This window comes from Astatotilapia calliptera, chromosome 6 (assembly GCF_964374335.1).
Source record: "Astatotilapia calliptera chromosome 6, fAstCal68.1, whole genome shotgun sequence".
Lineage (NCBI taxonomy): Eukaryota > Metazoa > Chordata > Actinopteri > Cichliformes > Cichlidae > Astatotilapia > Astatotilapia calliptera.
Genome location: NC_137427.1, coordinates 10,337,227 through 10,359,883, shown reverse-complemented (window position 1 = coordinate 10,359,883; position 22,657 = coordinate 10,337,227). Strand labels below are relative to the sequence as shown.

At 41.6% G+C, this 22,657-nt stretch overlaps 2 protein-coding genes across 6 annotated transcripts in view; one reads left to right on the top strand and one right to left on the bottom strand.

The window, feature by feature from the left end:
* pkd1a (polycystic kidney disease 1a) overlaps positions 1-7,046 on the top strand; it is an 87,889-nt gene extending 80,843 nt beyond the window's left edge. For both annotated transcript variants that reach the window (XM_026170194.2, XM_080302731.1), the window contains 3 exons: positions 655-789; positions 3,289-3,612; positions 3,752-7,046. In XM_026170194.2, the coding sequence (XP_026025979.2) occupies positions 655-789; positions 3,289-3,612; positions 3,752-4,759 (1,467 nt within the window). In that variant the 3' untranslated portion in view covers positions 4,760-7,046. The remainder of the gene's footprint in view (positions 1-654; positions 790-3,288; positions 3,613-3,751) is intronic.
* A 639-nt stretch (positions 7,047-7,685) lies between these two features.
* The window catches only part of tsc2 (TSC complex subunit 2), a 31,686-nt gene continuing 16,714 nt past the window's right edge, over positions 7,686-22,657 (bottom strand). For 2 of the 4 annotated variants that reach the window (XM_080302733.1, XM_080302732.1), the window contains exons 26-42: positions 21,960-22,100; positions 18,936-19,097; positions 18,675-18,836; positions 16,721-16,833; positions 16,211-16,453; positions 15,714-15,962; positions 14,978-15,067; positions 12,445-12,599; positions 10,836-11,443; positions 9,214-9,292; positions 9,056-9,142; positions 8,777-8,963; positions 8,534-8,673; positions 8,372-8,450; positions 8,190-8,281; positions 8,009-8,107; positions 7,686-7,917 (exon numbers count right to left, since the gene is read on the bottom strand). In XM_080302733.1, coding sequence (XP_080158859.1) covers positions 7,759-7,917; positions 8,009-8,107; positions 8,190-8,281; positions 8,372-8,450; positions 8,534-8,673; positions 8,777-8,963; positions 9,056-9,142; positions 9,214-9,292; positions 10,836-11,443; positions 12,445-12,599; positions 14,978-15,067; positions 15,714-15,962; positions 16,211-16,453; positions 16,721-16,833; positions 18,675-18,836; positions 18,936-19,097; positions 21,960-22,100 — 2,845 coding nt within the window. In that variant the 3' untranslated portion in view covers positions 7,686-7,758. The remainder of the gene's footprint in view (positions 7,918-8,008; positions 8,108-8,189; positions 8,282-8,371; positions 8,451-8,533; positions 8,674-8,776; positions 8,964-9,055; positions 9,143-9,213; positions 9,293-10,835; positions 11,444-12,444; positions 12,600-14,977; positions 15,068-15,713; positions 15,963-16,210; positions 16,454-16,720; positions 16,834-18,674; positions 18,837-18,935; positions 19,098-21,959; positions 22,101-22,657) is intronic. The other 2 variants (XM_026170196.2, XM_080302734.1) reach the window with 2 other exon arrangements.

Here is a 22,657-nt window from a genome sequence, read left to right as displayed (position 1 = left end):
GAAGTTATAGACATAACTAATCGTTTTTGATTGGCAGTGATCAATGCAGCGGGCCACATTCATAAACACAACATATACACAAAACTGTGCTTAAACCACAAATCAAAGTTTTGCATAAACCCAGAATCTGTATTTTCTTACAGTACAAATTTAGAACTCTGACCGTGTGTACGCACTAAGAATGAGGCTGGCTTAGAAAATGTAAACATCTTTAAAAGAAATGCGTATTATTTCCAGTTTTCCAGACTAAAAGAAACAAAAAGAGTGCTTATAGAACTGCGTAAGTAAGCAAAGAGCTTTTAAATTAAATGTAAAGAACAAAATAGTGTCTGATAAACTGTAGGCTGAAGCCGGAGCTCAATGTGGAAACACTTCTTACATAACATATTTTATTAGGAAGCTCTTTTTCTCAATATTTTATTAATTTGCTGGTACTTTTGCATTCGCCCTTATTTTGTGAGAAAGGTACGACTGTTTCTACACACATATCATTATATTACAAACTCAAAATGGCTCCAAACGTGTTTGTGATGGAGAAACATTTGTGTCCTTTGGCTAAATTAGATTTAATTACAAGATAACTTTTTTTTCCAAACACATATTTTTGCTTTCTGTTTCCCTGCTCTCCCTCTCTCTGTGTCCTTGCTCATGCAGGCGTCCCACCAGTTGCGGTTTCTCCGTGAGTGGGCCGTATTTGGCAGAGCTCTGCGGCGCTCAGTCTGGGAGCTGCTGGGAGTTGCTCTGGCGTTACTGCTGTTGGTGCTGGCTTACTCACACACGGGACACCTGGTCAGTTTTTTCTCTTCTCTGTTCATTCTGTTTTTCTCTGGCTCGGCTTCTCCCCCGCACACACATGTGCGCACACCAAATAAACTGTAAATTCAGTCCACATTGTCTCAGCACATAACCTTGTCAAAGTGTGTCCACCCACGAGGTTGTTCAGTTTACTTGTTTTTGGTCTGTTCACTTTCATTGTCATGGCTACAGTTCACTTTCTTTAGAGAATTTCAAATAAACCTGCTCTTTTGCACAGATTGCATAATACAGCTTTGCTCTTATTGTTACACCATGAAAGCATCTGTGCTTCCTTGCTGCCAAACAGCTTTACTGAACGAGAACATTATGACAATAGCATTTATTCAATATTTGAATCATTTATTCAAACCAGCACGGAATAAATAATGACCTGCAGAATGTCTCTGCTGTGTAAATGGCATCGCTTCATCCAACAGACTTTTAACTGTTCTTTATTTAGACATTATGTTCCCTTCAATTCTTTTTTTTAGAGAGCCCTTCAGAACTGGAGTATAATTGTGTTTCATGACATTTCCAGATGATAGAAGAGTAAGATGATTAATAATATTTAAGAAAAGAGCCAAAAACTGCCAAACTATTAAGCTCTTTTGTGGAGCACAGCTATACAAATTAACATCATTTACACTCTTGCCAAACAAACTTGCAACTACTGATGAAGTCTGTCAACATCTGTTAAATGCTTTGAACTTCACAGTTTAACGGTCTCTGGCCACATTCCTACTAGGTGTGCCAGTAGTTTTACATCAACCAGCAATCACTGCTTTGGCAGGTGAGAAGAGGGCCACAGCAATACAAATAGACTAAGACAGTTCACAACAAGCCATCCAAGAGTATTTGTGTAATTACTTATGCTGCTAGAAGCATGGACTGTATATAAAAGATCGATTAGCTTAAGGGTCTGAAAAGTGAAGCCACTGCAGAAGTACCGTATGCCTACAGTCTTCTTAATGAAGTCTGTGTTAAAATAACCGTTTGGCTCAAAAATGTGGTTGGATGCCATGGCATGACTGTTGCGGCTCCTCCAACCTATGGCCGCGGCAGGCTAAACATGAGGACACAGATGACGCGCAACAACAAACGCATAAAATACACTTCTGTACCATTTGCTCCTTTTATTCCACATGCAACTGTCCAATATATAAATCAGCACATGGGATTAACTATTAGACAAATGCACAGATTGCACAAACAAATAACTGTACTAATTACAATGCCAACTTACAATTTGGCCTATGGCATCAATTAGTGCACAAATATACAAAAACCATCAAGTTACAGTCAAAATACATCAAAATCAGTCAAGCTGCGCTCAACAGAAGGTTTTGCCTCATGCTCACCCGACCTTTCTGCTCATCAACATCAGGTGCCGTGAACAGGTGAGTGCAACCACATTTATCATCTACCACACCCATGAGACACGCCCCACACCCGTGCACCAATACAGTGAGTCCATTTAAACCAACCCACTTAGTCAAAAAGGAGCAACTCATATGGCTCCTACAATGACCATAGTTATTGAAAAGGTGTGCAGTTATCTTGCACTCTTGTTGCTTTTGAAAGAGTGACTTTGGGTACAGACCAGATCTGCGACCACTCACAGTTGGGTTCACAGGGCCTTTGGTGTGTCAAGACTGTGTTAAAACAGCAGTAAGATGGAGTTGGTTTGCTATCAGTTTGTGTTTGATTGAGGTCATAAAATTTACATGGAATCTGTTTGTGATGATGTGGCAGTTCACTGAATAGTACAAATCTGCCCAAAAAAAAAAATCACTGGCTGCCTTCTTCCACCCCTGGAGGCCATTGCCAGCTCCTCCTGCCCATGGGCCATCACAGGTGACCCCTTGCATCCCATCCGCTGAGGTCAATCAGGTGCCAGACCTCCAGATTCACAACCAGCTTCTTCCCCTGGGCCATTCAGACACACACGCACACACCCACCCTACCAATCTGAGCCATAGTCCGAGTAACCCTTATCACTCAGACACGGCCTCTATTTACATCAAGTCGTTTGCACTACTTCTAAGCACTTTGCAACCCCTCCTCTATTGTGTGCCTTGCTCTTGTTTAGTATATATTTCTCCTGTTTGTTATTTGTTCCTGCCATCTTACTATTTCAGTTTTATTCTTGCACAACTAGTGTGGAGCACCCACAATTTCATTGTACATGTGACAATAAAGGGCTATTCTATTCTATTGTCATCTCAAATTCATATTGAATATTTACATTCAGAATCAGACAGAACCTCATAGATTTGAAATAAAAATTTTATATAGGGATATAACCGAAATACAACCAGCTGGTAACCGGTTGGTTTGAGTTCCCTATTCCAAAAAGATGCATTGCCTACCACTCATCATGTGCCCATCACATGATCAGTAGCTTTTCCTCATACTGCATCAGTAATGTTTACATTTATTATTTTTCAAATATTGTCTTAGAATTGATAAAAAGGAAACTTTTTTCCATTCCAGCTCTTCCACTCTGTGTTGGACGGCTACAGCAACGTGATCTCAGCCAGTCTGTCCTTACTGGGTTCCGGTTGGTGTGGCTTGTTGTCATGGCGTCCTGCCTGGATAATTACTGGTCCCAGCACTTTCTCTGCACTGCTGTTCCACATAAGCTTTGCTATATTTCGCCTGGTGTTGCTGTGGTTGGTCACTTCTGTTTTACTGAGGAACTACCGGCGTGCACGGGCAGAACTATACCGCCCAGCAGTGGATCTGCAAGACTACGAGATGGTCGAACTGTTCCTCAGAAGACTCAAAATGTGGATGGGACTCAGTCGGGCCAAAGAGGTACAAATTCTAATTCATATCTGTTAAGGACAATTTTTGTTGCTTTATTTATAGATTAACTTTTTCCATATATACTATTGGAACAAAACAAAATCTGAATGCTTTACCCAAAATCGTATCCTGTGTTTTTTCTCCTTAGTTTCGCCACAAAGTGCGTTTCGAAGGTATGGAGCTCCCACCGTCCCGTTCATCCTCGACCAGCGACTGCAAGTCCCTGTGCTTGCCTCCTCTGGACAGTCCAGACTCCCCACCTACCCCAGACAGTGTTGATGCTGGCTCTGAGGCCTCGTGGCGTCCAGCGTCTTCCAGCCCCTGCAGCCTCACAGAAGCCCCGGGTATCGGCCTGGGACTTGGCTTGGGGCTTGGATTGGGCCTTGGCCCAGGAGTGGTGGTGGGAGGTAACAGCTGGAGAGAGAGAGCAGAGACGGAAGCTTCTCTGAGGAGACTCCTCCCCACCCTGGATGCTCTGCTGCAACAGCTTGACCGTGTCACTGTGACGACAGAGGATCTGTACCATATTGAGTGTAAACTGGAGCGAGCCCAAAGGAAAAGGAGGCGTAGAGGGAGGGAGAGAGATGATGGAGTTAAGGGATGTAGGAGCGAAGGGGGACAGAGAGGGGAAGGGGAAGCCTGGAAAGAACAAAAGCGTGGCAAGGAAAAGAACAAAGGGAGCAGGAAGGGGAAAAAGGTAGATAAAAGTGAACTTCCAAAAGAATGTGGGAGCAGTGCTGCCATCCCCAAAAAGACTCCTGTAGCTACACCCGTTCCCTTTTTGAAGCCCCGACCCTCCTCTGCTTCCACAAACCCCCCTGTTCCCCAGTTGTCTGCCAAACCTTCAATCAGTGTGCCTCCACCCACACCAGTCACAGATAAGTCCTCCGATTCTTCCTCTCTCCCCCTGTCATCAGCAAACACATCATCTTCCCATGTCCCGCCACCAAAAACACCTACAGCTCTTCCATCCACCCGTGCACCCACCCCTTCCCTGCCATCTACGCCCATTACACGCAACTGGGATCTTCCTGCAGAGAGAGAGACCCTCCCTTCCTCAAGCCTGTTCAACCACCCAGCTCACACAACCACGATCCCTACACGCAAACGGAAACGCAAACCCCCATCCCTCAAAAACAAAGTGCACCCAACTTAGATAAATATGAGCAGATTGAATGAAAGAAGTGAAAGGTGGAGAAAAAGGATGTGCACTTAAAATGATGGGTTAAGGACGAGAGGAGGCGCTCATGGGCAGCAGGTTTTGTCTTCAGATGCCACTCTCTAAACCCAAGGAAAGGACAGAAACTAATAGATGTGAAAGTACAAGGATGAGCTACAGGAAAGAATCAAGAAGGATCAAACAAGGAGTTTGGGGTACTGAAAGACAAAAAGAGCAATAAAATAAGACTTTGCAGGTTTATAAGCAGTGATCCGTCTCAATCCCGACTCAGTTCTCAAGGTGCAGGTCACCAGATGCTAGCTGAGCTGGTTAAGGGGACATAAAGTCAGCAGTGAAACCAAGAAGTTCCTTTCATTGTTTTCCCCGGACCAAAACTGCCCCCTGATCCCATGTGACCCTGGAGGTTACCTGGGGTCGTTGACAGGAGCGCAGAAAAGTGCTCACCATAAGACTCAATGAACTGAAAGCATTCTATGCAATCAGACTTTTGTGTATCTCAGAAAGAACGTGTGATTTCTCAATTATGTTACCTGTCTACATACTGTTACGTTTTCTATTTTTGGTCACCATGGGTACCTGTGGCCTGTCCCAAATTTGCATGCAGGCGCACAAAGATATACGCACATGCAGGTGTACACATGTGTAGAAATAACACTGTAGACAACATATCAGCAAATAGGAACGTGTGGTACACTTCAGCCCATTGGGTTACAGGTGAAAACACACACACACACACACATACATGCATGCACGCACACACACACACAGACATAATGCTGTTGGGATTCCAGCAGCCAGTTATTCAGGGCGCAAATATATCCCTCCTCTCCAGAGATGATTGGAGAGACTGAAGATAAGAGAGATGAAGTCAGAGGAGCCAATGACAAGGAGGTGTAGCAAGTGAAAAGCAAGGTTAGTGTGAAGAAAATGATACTGAACAGATAAGTCTAATTGTAGACAAGGAAACAGACAATACTGAGCATTTACACATGTTCTCCCATTATAAAGCTATAATGACTCCCAGTCTGATTATCTTTCCTAATTGTTTCTTTTTTGTTGTGTTTTGTTCCATATGGAAGCAATTTAAAAGCACTTTTGTTCTGAAGTATTGTTTTGTTTTTGTAATGAGGTGTGGTTTAAATAATAAGCTTGGTATCCAAACCAATAGAGAAAGCTTCACTCATACTGTATCTTAATTATAAACATTGCCAAAGCTTTTGTATCATTTATGCATCCTGGGATTTTAACCACACCAGTTAAATAATTCATTCATTCTTGTACTTGCACTTTATTCTTTAATGGAGCTGATATCAAACCCCATATTTAACTCTCATGTGTCAAGTCATGCCTTTACAGCAACATTATAGAAACGTCCTAGTAAGTATTATCAAAGTAATCAAGCAGTAGCTTGCAGTTGTTTGTACTTTTGTTTGCTCTTTGTGGTGATGATGTTTTTGCCTTATTTTGTTCAACATGCGCACTTCTTGTGTCCAGCGGGCAGATCTCAGGGAACCCAACCTTTTCTTAAAACCTGTAAGGAAGTCCAGGAAAAACAAAAGCTGATATGTAGAAGTTAAACTATGCAACTATGGTCAACATGACCCCTGCTCCCTCCCTCCCTTTTCTCAGCAAGGCTCTAGAAGTTGTACATCATCGAATTTGCCTTGGATTTAATTAAAATATATAACGTTAAAAAGGTACTTATAGCCATGTCAGTTTAATTTAGCCTACATCTTTTCCCCTCTGTTTTCATACAAAACACCACGGTTAAAGAGCATAAAACAAACTTACAGGTGCTCTTAAAAAGAAATTAAAAAGGGAACTTTTCTTCTTCTGTGCGTGTACATTTCTGTATATATTAGCGCTTTGTGATGTATATTTTTGCTTTTCATGATCAGTCATTTTTGTGCTGCAGCAACGTACACATAGGTCGAGCACTGGTGTTGCAAACTTCAGAGTTTTATGTTCCACTGGTGTAATCAAAGTACTACAGCCAAAGCTTCTAATCAGTTTACTCTTTGACGGCGAATAGAAAACCCCAAACAGCACAGCAGTCGGCACTTCCCACCTCCACCAGCATTATATTCCTGCTCTGCGTGTAACAGTTTAGTGCCAAAGCTCACCGTTGTCTTCTGTTGTAAAATGCATTTTGTTTAAAGCAGCGTTAAAGATTTGTCTGTATGCTCTTGTTTGTATTTTGCAGTTGTCGCACTTCTTATGCTTTTGCACTTGACAAAGTCAAATAAAGAATTTGACAGCTGAACTTCTTGCAAAATGAAAAAAAATTTTTTTAAAATGTCAAATGCTAGCTTAAGTACTTGGTTTCCACCCTGTAGGTAATGCAGTACGTTCAGATTTGCTGATAAATTAGCCGCAATGTTTGGTACTTGTCGATGCCAATCCTATAGTCAGTGTGTAGGTTGAAAAGTTGAAGAAGAGAAAAAAAAAGTTTCTTATTTACAAATCCAGGAGTTACATAAACAACAGTAACAGTTTATCATGTTTATAGTGTCTAAAATTCACTCTGTCTCTGGCCTTCACTAACTCCTGGGAAAATTTTCTGGAACAAATTTCTCCCTTTGTCTTTTGTGTACGAAGGATTTTTCTGTTCTCACTAAAAACAGCTCCCCGCTGTTGCTGAAAACAGCTCCCTTAGAGAAGTGAGACTGACCCAAAGCAGTAGAACAGCTGGACAGTCATCTAAACAATGGGCAGAAACTCACTACAGGGTACTCCAACGCTGAGGGGGGACAGCTGATTCATGAGTAAACTCTTTTACATTACCATTAGGTATATTGTTAGAAAAATAATTATACCTGCTTTGACTCAGACTTAAGAATGCTCAAAGGTGCATTTGGGCTTTCATTCCTTCTTTGTGGATCAAAAATGAGCACAATGCCACTTTAAGTTTTTAGTTTGTTTTATTCACTTCATATACTTTTGTCTCGTCTTTTGTTTAATTTCTCGACAAGAAATTAAACAAAATCTGTGAAATCGTCTACAGTGGACACCAGTCTTTTTCGTTGTCCAGTGGCTTCCACATTTGTTGGAGCACTGCTCTGTGACAAAGGTTTGCTCTGCCCTTGGGTCAGTGAAATCCCGGGAGTTGAGCGAGACTGGATGGCTTCTTGAGCCTAAGTTATAGCAATGAGGTAAAACGGGTTGAAATTAGAGAAATTAAGTGCAAGTAGTGGTGATGAGGAAGACTTTGTATGTTGGTCTTACCCTGGTCCTGATCCTCTTGATGTGTCGTAACCTTGCTAGCCACTTAGAGGCGTATGCGTCAGAGGGGTTAGCTCTGTACTGGTGCACCAAAGAGGCCATCTGAGGAGAGAGAGACGAGTCGAGAATGTGTGTCACCTCTGCAAAGTGTGTTTGACTAGATGTAAGAAGATAAAAGACTTACATTTGCATGCAGAGCCATCTGCCTGACTAACAGGGGAAGGTTTCGATCTGAAACAATTTTTGCCACCGTTGTGTCTACTAATCCCTCGAGGTCTGAAAGAGGGTATATAGAAGAACTCATTAAAGCTAAACAAAGCTGACAAAAATGAAGAACAGGATCCGAAAAAGAAGTGATTAGCTCACCTTTGCGGCACTGGAGGGTAACGAGGTTACATTCATAATCCAGTGGTTTTATAATGACTTCGACAAAATTAAACTGACCCTAAAGGAAGGGAAAATGGGCATTAAAGGACAGAATATCAACAGCAAATTTCAGATTCTTTTACTGTGCTCGTGTGTGTCTACCTTAATTGTGCCCAGTTTGTACTCCTCTCCAGAGTCATTGTACACCACCATGACAAAATCGTTGCCAATGTGTCGCTTTTTGTTGCAGCAACCCTTGTCGCTCTCCCTGTTTGGCATCAGTGTGGCTATGTGAAAGATAGCTGCAGGGACACAATTTCATTTATAATATGCAAATTACAGACTGGCTGTAAAGAAAAAATAAATATATACTGTATGTGTGTTTTTCCTGACACACACACACACCCTGCATGATGTCGTCATGCCAGCAGTAGGTGAACTCTCCATCATCTCCATACTGGTCAAGCCCTCCAAGAAAAATCTGGTCTGGATCGCAGTCTTTCAGATGGATTAATTTGCCAAGACCTGTGAGGAAAGAGGCGTAGCGGTTCGAACCGTACTCGTTCGACAAGATGGCGACTTCATTGTTAACCTAAAGAAAGTGAAGAGGATCAAGACATTAAGCCAGAAAATATAGAAATTATACGGCAGTGATTAGCAAAACTACAGTCAGCACATCCTCACCTGACCAGCTCCTACAAACACCACCCCAATTTTATGGGTGTCATAAGGGGGCATTTGGTCCAGAACCTTTACTGCACGGTCAATCACCTACGACAGAAAACACAATGTAAACCACGCCGTATGATCCAGAAGAAGGTGTAGGAGAGAATTCAGGTTACCTGAGTTTTGGGCAGCAGAAGTGGCTTGTTGGCTTCATTCCCAAAGAAGGGAGAGTGGTAGAGCTGCAGAAACACAAAGCTAGAAGATATAAGAAGAAAGAAAGTCAGTTTAGACACATGGATATGTAAATTAAAGGCAATCTACTTTCATTGAACCTCATGTTTACTGGTCAACAGAACCTGGACTACAAACACAATTTAAGGAACCAAATAAAAGCAACACAGCTTCTGGTACCAAATATCTTGTTTCCATGCCAAGAGATATCTAGACATTTCTATTCAAACATCTGTTTATATGGATGAGGTTGCAGAACAATTTCAAAATAATGGTCCTCGGCATAAAATACCAAAGACTTTGTGCACAGAGGTTTCTCCAGATTTTCAGAATTTGTGATATTATAGATATCCAAAGGACAAGGAAGAAAGTCCACATTGGATGCCCGTGATCTTCAGGCCCTACAGGTGGCACTGAAATAAAAACAGGTGTGATTATGTCATGGAAATCATTGCATGGGCCCAGGAACACTTCCAGAAATCACTGTGAATACAGTGCCTTCCACAAAGAAGAAACCACATGTGTACATGGTCCAAAAACACCGCAATCTTTTCTGGGCCAAAGCTTATTTAAAATGGGTTGAGGCAAAGGGGAAAACTGTTCTGTGGTCAGACAAATGGAAATTTGAAATTCTTTTTGGAAAATGTGGACAAGGCATCATCCAGACTAAAGAGAAGGACCATCCGGCTTGTTAGCAGCACTCACGTAATATCTGATTAGGGTATTGGTGGTGCATTAATGTGTATGTAATTAGGAGTGTGAACATCTGGAAAGGGACCGTCAATGCTGAAAGGTATACACACAGGTTTCAGCCTTTTTCCAGAGAAGGCCTTGAATATTTTAGCTAGACAATAAGAAACCCTATACTGAATCAATTAAAAAGCATGGCTTCATAGTACAAGAGTCCAGATGCTGAACTGGCCTGCAGTCCACATCTTTTGCCAACTGAAAACATTTTGGTGCATCAAAAAAGAGCAGCTAAAATCCTCAGAAAAGAATGGGAAGTCCGGATCCCTGACCTTTACAGACTTTTGTTAAAAAACAAAAACAAAGGGGGGGTGGGGTTGGCGGGGGGGTGCTGTACAGTGATAAACATGGCCTTGTCCAAACTTTGAGGCCTGTTGTTGCCATAAAATTCGAAATGACAGTTTAAACATTTGACATGCTTTCTGTTCTAAATAAAATATGGGTTAATGAGATTTTGAAATCCTTAAATTTTTTTGTATTTATATTTTAAACAGTGTCCCAAATTATTCGGAGCTGGGGTTGGAAATACACCTCTATGCACGGCCTCTGTTCTTAGAAGGTATTCATAACTATTTCCAAATGCTGCATTGCAGTTTCTGTCCACGTTCTGATTTTTCATCACCTTAAAAAAATTTTTATTTAAAAACACAGTTGCAGCACATAATTTAAAAAAAATAAAAATTTGCTCACTAACAGGGTGACACTTTTGATCTTGCAAGTCAAAATGAGCTTACTGACTTTACTTGATACATTGCATCATTAATTTAGCAGAAACACATCACAGAAGCTGCAGCAGTTTCTTGTATAAATCGTGTAATACCTGGGGCTCAGTCCAGAGATTTTCTCAGTGTTGCTGGGACCAGGTCGACTGTGGTAAGCGTCCCTCTCCGCCCGCCTCTCCCTCCTGGAGGAGGGGGCTGAGACTGAGATTGTGTGACCTCTGGGCCGGTGGCCTCCACTGGGGGAGATGGGTGCAGATTGTACTGGTGCTGGTGGAAAAGACAACCTCATCCCCGCTCCTCCACTCTGAGATGACGATACAGCTTGGCCTTCACCTGCTGGGCTTGGACCTCCCGCTACATTAGTGTCCACTCCAGTGTTTCCCTCTACCTTTTCTTTCGCAAACTGGGGCTGCTGGGGTTGAGGCATGCCGTCTGAGGGTGCTCTAGGCCGTGACGTGTCAACCATCGCACTTTCTGACTCCATAGCAGCCTTGGCAAAAGCTTCAGGTAATGTCTGGAGCTCAGGAGAGGAGCTGGACTTGTTGAGTCCATGACCCTGGGACTGAGTGTGTGTCTGGAAGGGAAGGTCAGGCCCCTGGCTTCCTGGAGTGGATGGTCCAAAAGGGGGCTGATCGATTGGAATTGCTCCCTCACTTACTTCTTCCAGGGTTGACTTTTCATCATCCTGACTTGAGGTGGAGGAGGACTGAAAGTGAGAACAAAAGCTGTTTATTTAAAGTACTGCAATGAAAGTATGCAAGTTTTAACCACAGACCCCACTGTGACATCACCCACCAGTTTAACTCCTGATTAGCATTTACAAAGAGGGAGGGTGTGAGCTAAATAGCCATGTAACGGTAAATGGACTGGTTCTTATATAGCGCTTTTCTACTCTGTCTGAGCACTCAAAGCGCTTTATACAACTAATTCATTCACCCAATCACACCCATTCACACAAGCACTTCTAAGCTTAAGTATCTAACATTCATACACATTCACACTCCGATGGATGCATCAGAGAGCAACATGGGGTTAGTATCTTGCCCAAGGATATTTGGCATGCAGACTGGAGCAGCCTGGGATCGAACCACCAACCTTCTGGTTAGTGGCTGATCTGCTCTGCCACCTGAGCTACAACAACCATGTCAATCACATATTAGCCATACCCTAACTCATCTCTTTGTCATCTTTTTGACATTAAATGAGACACAAAATTCCTCCTTGAAATAATCTGGAAAATGAAGGTCATGCTGTTTTGAATCATTAAACATTGAAGACCTTTCTGAGGTCACAGAAGTGAGCAGTAGGATGACACAATCAGACTTCCTTTTGCAACAAGAACCTGCAAGCTGTTTCCATCTTTTATATACATATATATATATACAGGTTTTAACTATGGTTTTAACATGCTGCCAAAGCACAGCATGGGTTGTTAAAGGCGCTGCTAAGTGAGTCATCAGAAGCTGCACTCCACTTGGCTGCTACCCATTACAGCAGTGGCAAAGGAAAGCCACTTAAAAAGAAAAGCTGACAGTTTATAATCAAATAGCACAGGTGACGCAAATGATGGAATAAACAGCCTTGAGGTGCAGGCACTGACAGTAAAGCCACAACAAGTGTTTTAATGGATGTGCACATGGTGATTTGTTTAATGCTGCACAAGACATCATTAAGTCTGCGTGTGTGGTTTGGTGAACATGGTCCTACCCTGCTGAGTGTTTCAGGAGGAGTCTTTGTAAACTTATCAGCAGCTATGAAGATTGGATCAGACAACATTGGCTCAAACTCTGCACTCCCCAGCCATTCAGGCGGCGTGTTTGCTGTAGCAATTCCTGATCCCTCCTCCAGCACCACGACAGAGTCTACAGGAGGATACAGCCACAACCATGTGGGTTATAAGTCAATGCAGGTATATGAAAGCAATGCACGCACACAGACACACAAATCACAGTCTTGTCCACTGTTAGTCACACAATCAGAGATACACAAATATGCAGGTGGTAAGACTAAAGATTTTATCAGCTGTCAGTAGTAATCATGACAACAACACCTCACAAACATTCTCTCTAAAATCTCAATTCAGGTTAAACACACAATAATTCAAATAAGTCATTGTAACAGAATCATATACATCTTCTCAGGCAAAAAAAAAGAAACAAAGCCGTGTGGCAAGATCATGACCTACAGTGACATCAACATAAAATCACTGAGATCAGAGGCAGATTTATCAGTGCGGCAGGCAGCATCACTAGTTCGTTTACTCATTTTCTATCAAGTTGCATGCATCGTTTTGGCTGCTGGTTATCTCATCCCAAACGCACGGCAGCTACTGCAACAGCAGCCCAGACCAGTCTTGCATCTCCCAAACAACACATTCAAAGAAGAAGAGAAACACAATCACAAGCAGGCACATTTGATTTTTTAAGACCCCCAAACTGCAGCTCAGAAAAAGTCTTCATCACCCTACTGGTTAACCAGTAAAGCAAGGAAGTGCATCATGTTGCTTAGATGAGGTCTGGGCTTTTCTGTTGACAACATCAGAGGGTCAGAGGTTAAAGGTCAAAACCTGGGAGTATATTTCAGAAACAGAAGGGTTAGAAAACTTATTCAGGAAGAAAAAAATATAATGCAGAAGATGTCCAAAAAAACAACAACAAAAAAACAAAAAACTGAATCATGATTCATCTTTAGGTGTCATTTGGCTGACTGATTCCAGCGCAGACATGTTTTCATTAGCAGTAAGAGAAACCCCCGCCCCGTGTTAATAGAAGACTAACGGTAAAGCAGAAATGCTGAGTATCTATACTTGCACAATCTTTAAGGAAGCAACAGCAGTTCTTTCGCATAACACAATGTGATTGGTGTGCTTGAGAATCCATGGAAAATGATGGTCCTCCCCATTATTTCTTAAAATTAAATGGAGACCTTTTGGAAAACACTGGAATTTTCTTGTCTAAACTTAGATGAGAAAACCAATTTCACTCTCATATCTGTTAAATGCGAAAACTACTGCCAAAAGCTTTATACCGCAGCATTTTTTTTTAAAAAAAAAGGAAGACTTTATTAGTTGTCTCACAACTTCACAGTAATGACTTTCAGAAGAAAAAAAAACTGTACAACTGTCAATTGTTAAATATGAGAGCAACAACTCAAAGTTGCTCAACAACACAGGTGTTGTGTGACAAAAGCCTATTTCCTAGGAATCCCCAAAAGACTGGATTTTCCTGAAGATAGCAAAAGAAAACCGTCACCAGTTGAGGGCATCTTTCAATTTCATTTTTACATAGAGACAGGCTAAATAAATAAATAAATAAATAGAGAACTGGGAGAAAAGAATACCAAGTTCTGAAAATGTTACAGTGAATTTATTTCAGTTAGTGGTTGTATTTTTTTATAGAAAGTAGTTGTAGGGGGGAAATATTTCTGGGTTGGAAAATTGTCCAAAAATACTCTAGTCACTGTGTTAGCATGAGTAATGCAAAGAAAAACGTCACTTTGCATTTGGTAAACACAAGGCATTGTGTTTAACAGGCATGTTATAGTTTCCACGAGTGCACTCTAAGGTTGTGAGACAAATTCATCACTGGCGTGAGGCTCTGCGTGGATATTCTGCCAGTAATTTTGTAACTGTTCGGACTCATCTGGACACACAAAACTACAATGGACTAACTACACACACACTCTTACAGGGGACTGTAAGCTGATGAATATAATAACAGTGACTATTCGTTTGTGGTGAGTACAGTTGCTGCTTAAATTGCTCTAACACTACAAAAAGAGCAGAAACTATGCAGCCATCCTGCAAGTATGGATGCTCAATTGCATCCATAAGGTCCGCATCATCAGGGCGTATAAACACGGCCCAATTTAACTGATTAAAGAAAATTCTGACACTTAATTTCCATAAAGCCACAAAAAAAAAATTGTTTTACATTTCAGCTTTTGTAATGATCTAATATCTTCACTCTGCATAGCTCCAATGCTTCTGGTCTTAAAAGCAGGATCAACAGCATTCCCTTCTTTTTGCTAGCAGTCGCCTCACTAGAAACAATAGACAGATATGAGATTGGTATGAAGCTTCTCATCTAACTCAAATGAATCAGGGAATATAATTAAAGAAAGATTCCTAATCTGTGCTTGCAGACTGCTGTGTTGTGCAAGTGAGAAGAAATATACTGCACCAGGAGTTTTTTGGAGGGGGGGTAGATAGATGTGGGGTCACACACGTGGTGGACGGTACCTGCCCAGGAAATGCTCCTGTGCAACCTGCCAGGGGCTGGTGGGCCTGGGGGGGCAGTGCCCATACCCAGAGAGCAGAGAGAGCCACCCACTGCAGGCGAAGTGCCAGAGGACAGGTCAGTGGCACATGAAGCCACATAACACACCGCAGCCAATCACAAACCAGCATGGGTGATGAGGATGAAGAAACATGTAAAGAAACCAATCAGAACAAGGGAGGAAATCTTAAGTGCAGTTAAAAATAAAATGAAAAGAAGGATGAAAGAAAGAATGGGGGGGGGGGGGGGGCTGATGTCCTGAAGAAACTTGAAATGGATCCCCAAAACAAATAAGATGACTAAAATAACAGCTCACTGAAACAGAGGCACCTGCAACAAAAAGAACATGTGATTTAAGGCAGTGATATCTGACAATCAATAACCTGAATGAATCCCAGCTGGGCTACTGAACACCTTCAGGCTCAAATCCAGCACTTACAGGCAATTTAGCATTTCACTTAGTCCATTAAAAGGGTATCAAGGACATGCAGTCACGCAGATAGAAGGGTTGCATTCATGCGTAACATTACATCATACTGTAGCTTCCTAATCTGGATATGCTGTTTTTAATTTCATTGATAACAGCAGGATCCAAATTTTCCGGGACCAATAACTCATCAGCACTTATACAACACAAGAAAAACGTCACAAACTTTCTGATATTTCTTGCTTTCTATGCCCAGACAAACCATTTCTCACCTGTGTTGGAGCGCTGAATCAGGTTTGCCTTTCCTCCAACACTGCTGTGTGTTTGGGTTAGGGGCTCAGAGACAGGAGCTGGAGCAGGGACAGCTGTGCTAGCAGGAGCACTGGCTGTCTGCGTGGGAGGTTCCTTCACTCCCTCCATTGCCATCAGAACACTGGAGAGCTCTTGCAGCGGCATGTTGCCAAGCTCAGATGAGAAAGGGCTAGGTGGGTTCTCCAAACACATTAGCCAGCTTGTGTTACCTGTGACGACAGTATTAGAGCCCAGCACAGAAAGCAAGAGTGTCAGGGAGCACATAACACAAACAGCAGAAAGTATCTTTAAAATGAATGCCTATCATTTACCAAAGCGCACTGAAAGGTATGTGGATGATTCTTTTTTTCTTTTTTTTTGTTCCCCAACAGTCACCTTCTGACAATACTCGCATAATAACGAAACACAGAAAGTTTCTACAATAACTGTAGAGGGGACATTCTTAATGGTGACATACCTGACGGTCTGCGTATGAAGATCTCTGCCCAGCCTTGTGTGAGCATTGGGGCAAATTCAGCCAAGGTGGGGTTGTCTTTCAGAGTAGGAGGCACAGATGGAGTGGCAGAGGTGGAAGAGGATGGACCTAAACTATCCAGAGCAGGACCAGAGGAGGGAGAGAGTGGAGCAGTCAACTCACCCTCAGAGGGAGACACCAGAGGACTGAGACTCTGAGCTGGACCGGCACGTAGAGCATGACCACCTGTAAGTCAAAGCCAGATTTCTTTATTGTAAAGTCAGACAATCAGAGAAAGCACAACAACATTATTACTTCCCAAGACTCCTACATTGAAGACTGTAAGTCAAAGAAAGCAACAGCATGGTAACATAGAAATAACTTTTAGAACTGAAATATAGACAGCAACGTATCATTTTTCTACAAAAGCAGTGTTACCTTCCTAGCAACAGCAAAAAAAAAAAAAAAAAAGAAAATTTAAAAAAATTACATATTTGTTTTTTTTATTTCTACCTGACATGGAGCGAACTCGTATGCGTGCAGCTCTGTTGTGCTGCTGGCTTGACTGTGACTCCAATTTGGCTGGAGCCTCTTTGGTCATTCGGGTGTGTAGTGATGGGTCTGACCTGCGGGAACAGGAGAGCAACATTATTGCTAACAATCCAAAGTGGTTGCAGGCATGCTAGCTGCTCTGTGACCAGTGTTGGTCACGTTACTTGAAAAAAGTAATCAGTAACTAATTACTGATTACTTCCCCAAAAAGTAATCCGTTACTTTACTGATTACTTATTTTCAAAAGTAATTAATTACTTTTAAAAACACCATTTACAACCTGAATAGGTGATAAAGCGATAGATCTTTCAGCCCAATTCTACTTTTTCTGCATAATCCTTCATACAAAATGTAATCAAATGGAAAAGTCTCTTTTTAAAACTTGTTTTATTAGTTTTAATCTTTTAACTTTATGCATCAAGCAAAAATTTAATTATATGCAACATTCTCTGACTGGAAGAAATTTGTTTAACATTTAAACCAATTTTCTGCACATTCCAGCACATAAAATAAAATATTTTTTTGTGTTTACACTCAGTCTTACAAATAGATGCAAGTAAAACACAGCAGAAAATAAATAAAATCAAAGACTAGCGGTCCTGTTGCTCTATTTTCTCTATTATCCGCGAGTTTCTCTGCGTTTCCCATTACGTCGTTGCGCACTCGATGCTTGCTTGGAAGTTTAGGGGTTTTTTTTCGCTGTAAAAAGAAGTTTTCTTCCCACGCACAACGGATGGTAATGTTTTTGTCACTTTTTATGGAATCAAACTCAAAGGTCAGTACTTCCACGCTTTAAACGCTGCACGCTCATATTTTCTCCCGCACTCGATATATTATCCATTGTTGATCTGCATACAGCTGTTGTCACGAACGTCGCACTTGCTTACGTCACTGTCATGAGACATACTCGCAAATTTAAAAAAAAAAAAAAAAAAAAAAAAAAAAAATCAAAATTTTAGTAACGCAGTAACGCAGCGTACTTACGGGAAAGTAACAGTAATCTAATTACAGTTTTTGCAATAGTAATCCCTTACATTACTCGTTACTTGAAAAGTAATCAGATTACAGTAACGCGTTACTGCCCATCTCCATCTGTGACACTGTTGATCAACTTAGTTTATCATTTTGGAATTTGTTAATTTTGTAATTGTTAAATATTTAAGTTCAAGTTTTAATGTCAACAGTTTTGCTATTTTTCTTAATTGCAGGTTACAATTTTTTTAAAAAAATTTTTATTAGACATTTTGTCTTTAAGAATTAAGCTAAAATGATTGCAATTTGTCCTGAAGGGGAGGGGTCTAGATCAATATTTCATGGCTATTCATCCACTAAATGTCAAAATATTTTACTCAGAAGGATAAATGTCAACCCCATGGTGGCACTACAGGGTAAATGCCATGTGGTAGGTGGTCTATTGTGTTTATTTCCAGCTCCATCGTTTCATTCTTAGTCTTCTTGGACTAATAGAGTAGCTTTGTATGATTCCCATTTCAAAATAATCCTATATTTATCTTCTTCTGGGCCTCTAGGCAGCTACTCAGTTCAACCTGTGTGTGTGTGTGTGTGTGTGTGTGTGTGTGTGTGTGTGTGTGTGTGTGTGTGTGTGTGTGTGTGTGTGGTCACTCTCCTTTTAAATAGCTTGCCTTCGGAAACTAATTGTCTCAGCAGCAGGTATGTGGGGCTTCTATGCTGACATTACACAGAGCCAAGAAGATCTGTGTTTAGAGCAGCATAATGCTCTTATAATTAACTTTTGGCCCACCGGCTCACCGGGAAGAAAAAAGAAAAAAAAAAAAAAAGGGAAGAAAGTAAAAGTGGAGCATCTCTTTGATTAAGTAAAGGGTGATAGATAGAGTGAGGTCTGGCAGTTGAAAGCAGACAAATTCCTTTTAGTATGTGTGCAAGCATGCATCACCTGGTCAATTCCCCTCCTCCTCCTCCCAGACGATCAGCCATGTCCAGGCCCAGCAGCGCTTGTGTTCTGACCCCTCCGCTGGTTGTTATGGTGACCAACTTGTTGCCCACCAACCAGGTCATACTGCGGCCTCCTGCTAACAGGAACTCTGCGATGGGAGACCTAAGAGAACAGAGGCCAAAATCATCACTCTTGCTGCTTTTTCCAACTCTTTTTCCAAAATATGAGCATTAAAAAAAAATAATAAAAAATTCTTCCAACCTCTTGGGAAGTGCAGAGAAGTTGGAAAATACATATCGGGCCATCATGTCAAGACAAGTCTCTGTGAGCTCTAGGTGGACAGTTTTCAGCCCCTCGTCGGCCTGAGTTACTGCATTTTCATCGGCAGAGCCCAGACTGCATGTGGTGGTTGAGGTGTGCATCCTAAAAGGTGGAAACAAAGAGACAAATAAAGAACAGCAAAAGGTGGAGAAGAGCGAGTTGAAGGTGCAAGCTCCTCGCATATTTAATGTGTAAAGTGCACAGAAACATGCAGGTTCTGATTTATTGGTGCAGAGAAAACTGCAAGAAGAATCACACAATCACTCGTGCTCATGTCCGTGCCTAGATCACATTCATCACAAGCACACATGGAAACGTGCATTCATTTGTTTACAGTTGGGTTCATAAGTATTTGGAAAGGATTACAAATTTTGCATTTTTGCCTCTGTATACCATCACATCGGTACTAAAAGAAAGCAATCAAGATGTTACTCTAGTACCTCAAAATATTGCACTGTTTAGGAACTACAGCCATTGGCTCAGAAGAAAACTTTGGTATCTATTGCTGGGAACTCAGTATGTGGAAAGTTTAATGATTTTAATGCATTCCCCAGCCTTGTACCCAAAGGTTAACAATAAAACGTAAGCGTAAGTTGATATGATAATGTAAAGAGGCAAAATTGTGTACACTCACTGTCTAAATATTTACGGACCCAACTTCTTATGCTCAACCACCATATGATGATTACATTTTCTCTAAGTGCACACGCAGAGACACATGCTGGGACAAGTAATACATAGCTTTGCATGCCCTGATACCACACTGATTCTCCTTCTAAATGTAAAAAAGCTCTCTCTGCGAGGGTAAAAGGATCTGTAATATTTTGATGCAGAAAAACCAGCAGGTAGAAGCTACGTGTGACTCGATGTGTTTAACGGTATGTTAATGTTTCCACTGAAGTCAAATCTTTCAATTAGCATTCACTGTGCAGCAGCTTTTTGTATTCACAAGAAGCATTTCTCCGTGCTCTATACAAGAATCAGTTTGGAAGCAAATTTACAGATGTGAACATCAGCTCAAGGGAGATAATGGACGTGTTTTGAAAGCTTGCTGCTTAGAAGTAAACATGCTCAAAATGAGCAATTTACAGCAACACTCCAGCCCATGTTACTTGCCAGATGTTACTTCTCCTCACAATGGGGAGTATTAAAGACATGCGGACTGTTTTTCAAAGCCAAATTATAAAGAAATGCAAAAATGAAAGAAAACATCAAAGATTAAAACAAGAAAGTAGTGATGCAATGGATTAAAAAAAGAGAGCAAGAGGTCCTTAGTTTTTTGTTTTCTTTTGTTTTTGTTTAAAGCCTCCATTCTTCTTACCTATAGGTCAAATTTAAATACTCTATGAAGGTTAGGGAAGGTCTAGGCTGGTAGGAATACAACTATATTTTCAGAATTTCAAAGATTTATGTAGAAATAGTGTTTTCACTTTAAATGTATTGAGCATGAAAATATAGGCACACATACAGACTAATACTGGTGCGTAGATCTTTTGTATGAGGCTCAAAGAAATCTCTCAAGTCCCAGAATGTGAATCAGCAACTATTCAATCACATTTTATAACTACTATTCTTCTACTGACGATGACTTATTTTTCATTTCAGTGTTTAATGGACACATACTCCAAAAACATGACCATGACAGACTCACGACTGAAGCAGTACGAGGTTTGCTGCTTTGTCATACCATCACATGCTATTGTACTTCAATTCACTGACATTACCCAATTTAAAGTAAAGAAAAACAAATGTAACCTTATCTAATCCCATACAGTTTTTCCAATGAAAATGTCGCCTTGAAGACTGAAAGCTTTGAATGCGGTCACGTTATGCTAGATGGAGTAAGTGTCCATATGGAGGTGAATTTTAAACCCAGTTCACACAAAAATCAGCTCTGAGAGCAAAAGCAGATTATCAGCCAGTCAACAGTTAAAGCAGGTTAAAGAGAGCAACACTGCAGTTGTTTAGTCCCACTAATTTTGTGTTTGTCGTTGAACATTAAACAGTACTTTTAAGCATATACAAGTACTGAGCTGCTGCTGCCATCTGGTGGCAATACTAGTATGACCTATGACAATCAATTGGTGTGAGCAGCCTCATCTAACAACTGCAATGTTGCATTGTACTTCTTCCAGATGCCCAAGAAAGTCAGCCAAGGACAGATAAGCATATGACGATTAGTGAGGAAGAGTGTTTCTGTGGATGTGCGTGATGTGAATGATGTGTTGATCAAACTGTTAAAAGTTCATCTCAACCCAGCTAGTTCTGAAATCCCGCACTAGGAGATTGCCATGGTCATAGCAGTACAGTGGATGTTTCAGTGGAACAAAACAAAACTAAAATTATGTCAAGCAAGCAAACAAAAGCTGTTGTGTTGCTGTTGCCAGAGTCACTGGTCGAAGAAGCAGATGTGCTCCCAAAGCAAACAGAGGGAGCCAAAGTAGGGGGTTGCAGTTGTTTACAGTGAAGTTTATAAAGATCCCACCACTGCTTTGCACCAGTTCCTTCTGCCATTCATTTGTTGTTAGGCGAATCAAAATCAGTCAGCAATGCACCCAGCACATAAAAGACACATACAAATAAAATCAAACCAAAGCAAAATGTAAGAAACAAACAAACAAAAAAGCAAAATCTGTGTTAGAGCAAAGTGAAAAACATCAATAAAGTGAAAAGATGCTTTCCCACATCTTCAACAAACACTGCATGCAAAAGCAAATCAGAAAAAACAACAACATTGAAACCAGCACAAATATAAACACAGCCCAAAACAAACCAAAAAGGTCGACACATAAACCTTCCTCCAGCATGCACCACCCACTCCAGGTGCCCCTGGCAACAAATCTCCCCAGCAACACCCCCCCAAAGACGGACAATGACCCTAGACCCCATCAATCCCATGAAGAAAGCAGTAAGTGTTTGGGTTGTTATTGGTTTTTGTTTTGTTACCCAGAAGGCTCGTCTAACCTGCGGACCGCATGTTCGGAGACGCTGATGCTGCGGGAGCGGAAAGCGTCCATGGCTGAAAGGTCCCTCAGCTCTTTAACTGGAGAGCTGCTGCTATTGGCTACCGCTGCTGCTGCCTTTGCCACTTTTGCTGCCCGCAAGCTGAGTGGTGAGGAGTGTCCATGGCAAAGGGCGAGGGGGATTGGGCCCAAGATGGAGTAACGGTGGCGTTGGGGCAGTGAGAGGACGGGGTCATCGTGAGGGTGGTGGTTTGGGAGTGTGGAGGAAGTGTGGTGTAAAAGTATACCAGGAGACAGCAGGAATCATCACCAGAGAACCAGAGCAACATGAGCAGGTGGATCAGGAGCGCACGCCACACATGGAGAGGGGCAGGGTACAAAGGAGAGGGCCACAAAGGTCAAAGGGCAGCGTCACATGAGGAGGGAGGGATCAGGAGCAATGTAGAAAGGATCCAGGATGACACAACCACCCCCAAAACCACAACCACACCAAACACAGGGGGCAGTGGAGAGGGGGAAGGGTCAAATAAAGGAAAAACAAAACACGGTGAAAATTAACAGCAGTGAACATTATGAATCAGATTACAGGAGAGTGGAGAAAGAAAAAAAAAGAGGGTTAAAAAAAATAAAAGGATACACGCCAACTAAACAGAAAACAGAGAAGCTACAGCAGAGGGGGAAACAGCTTCTGCTATTCAG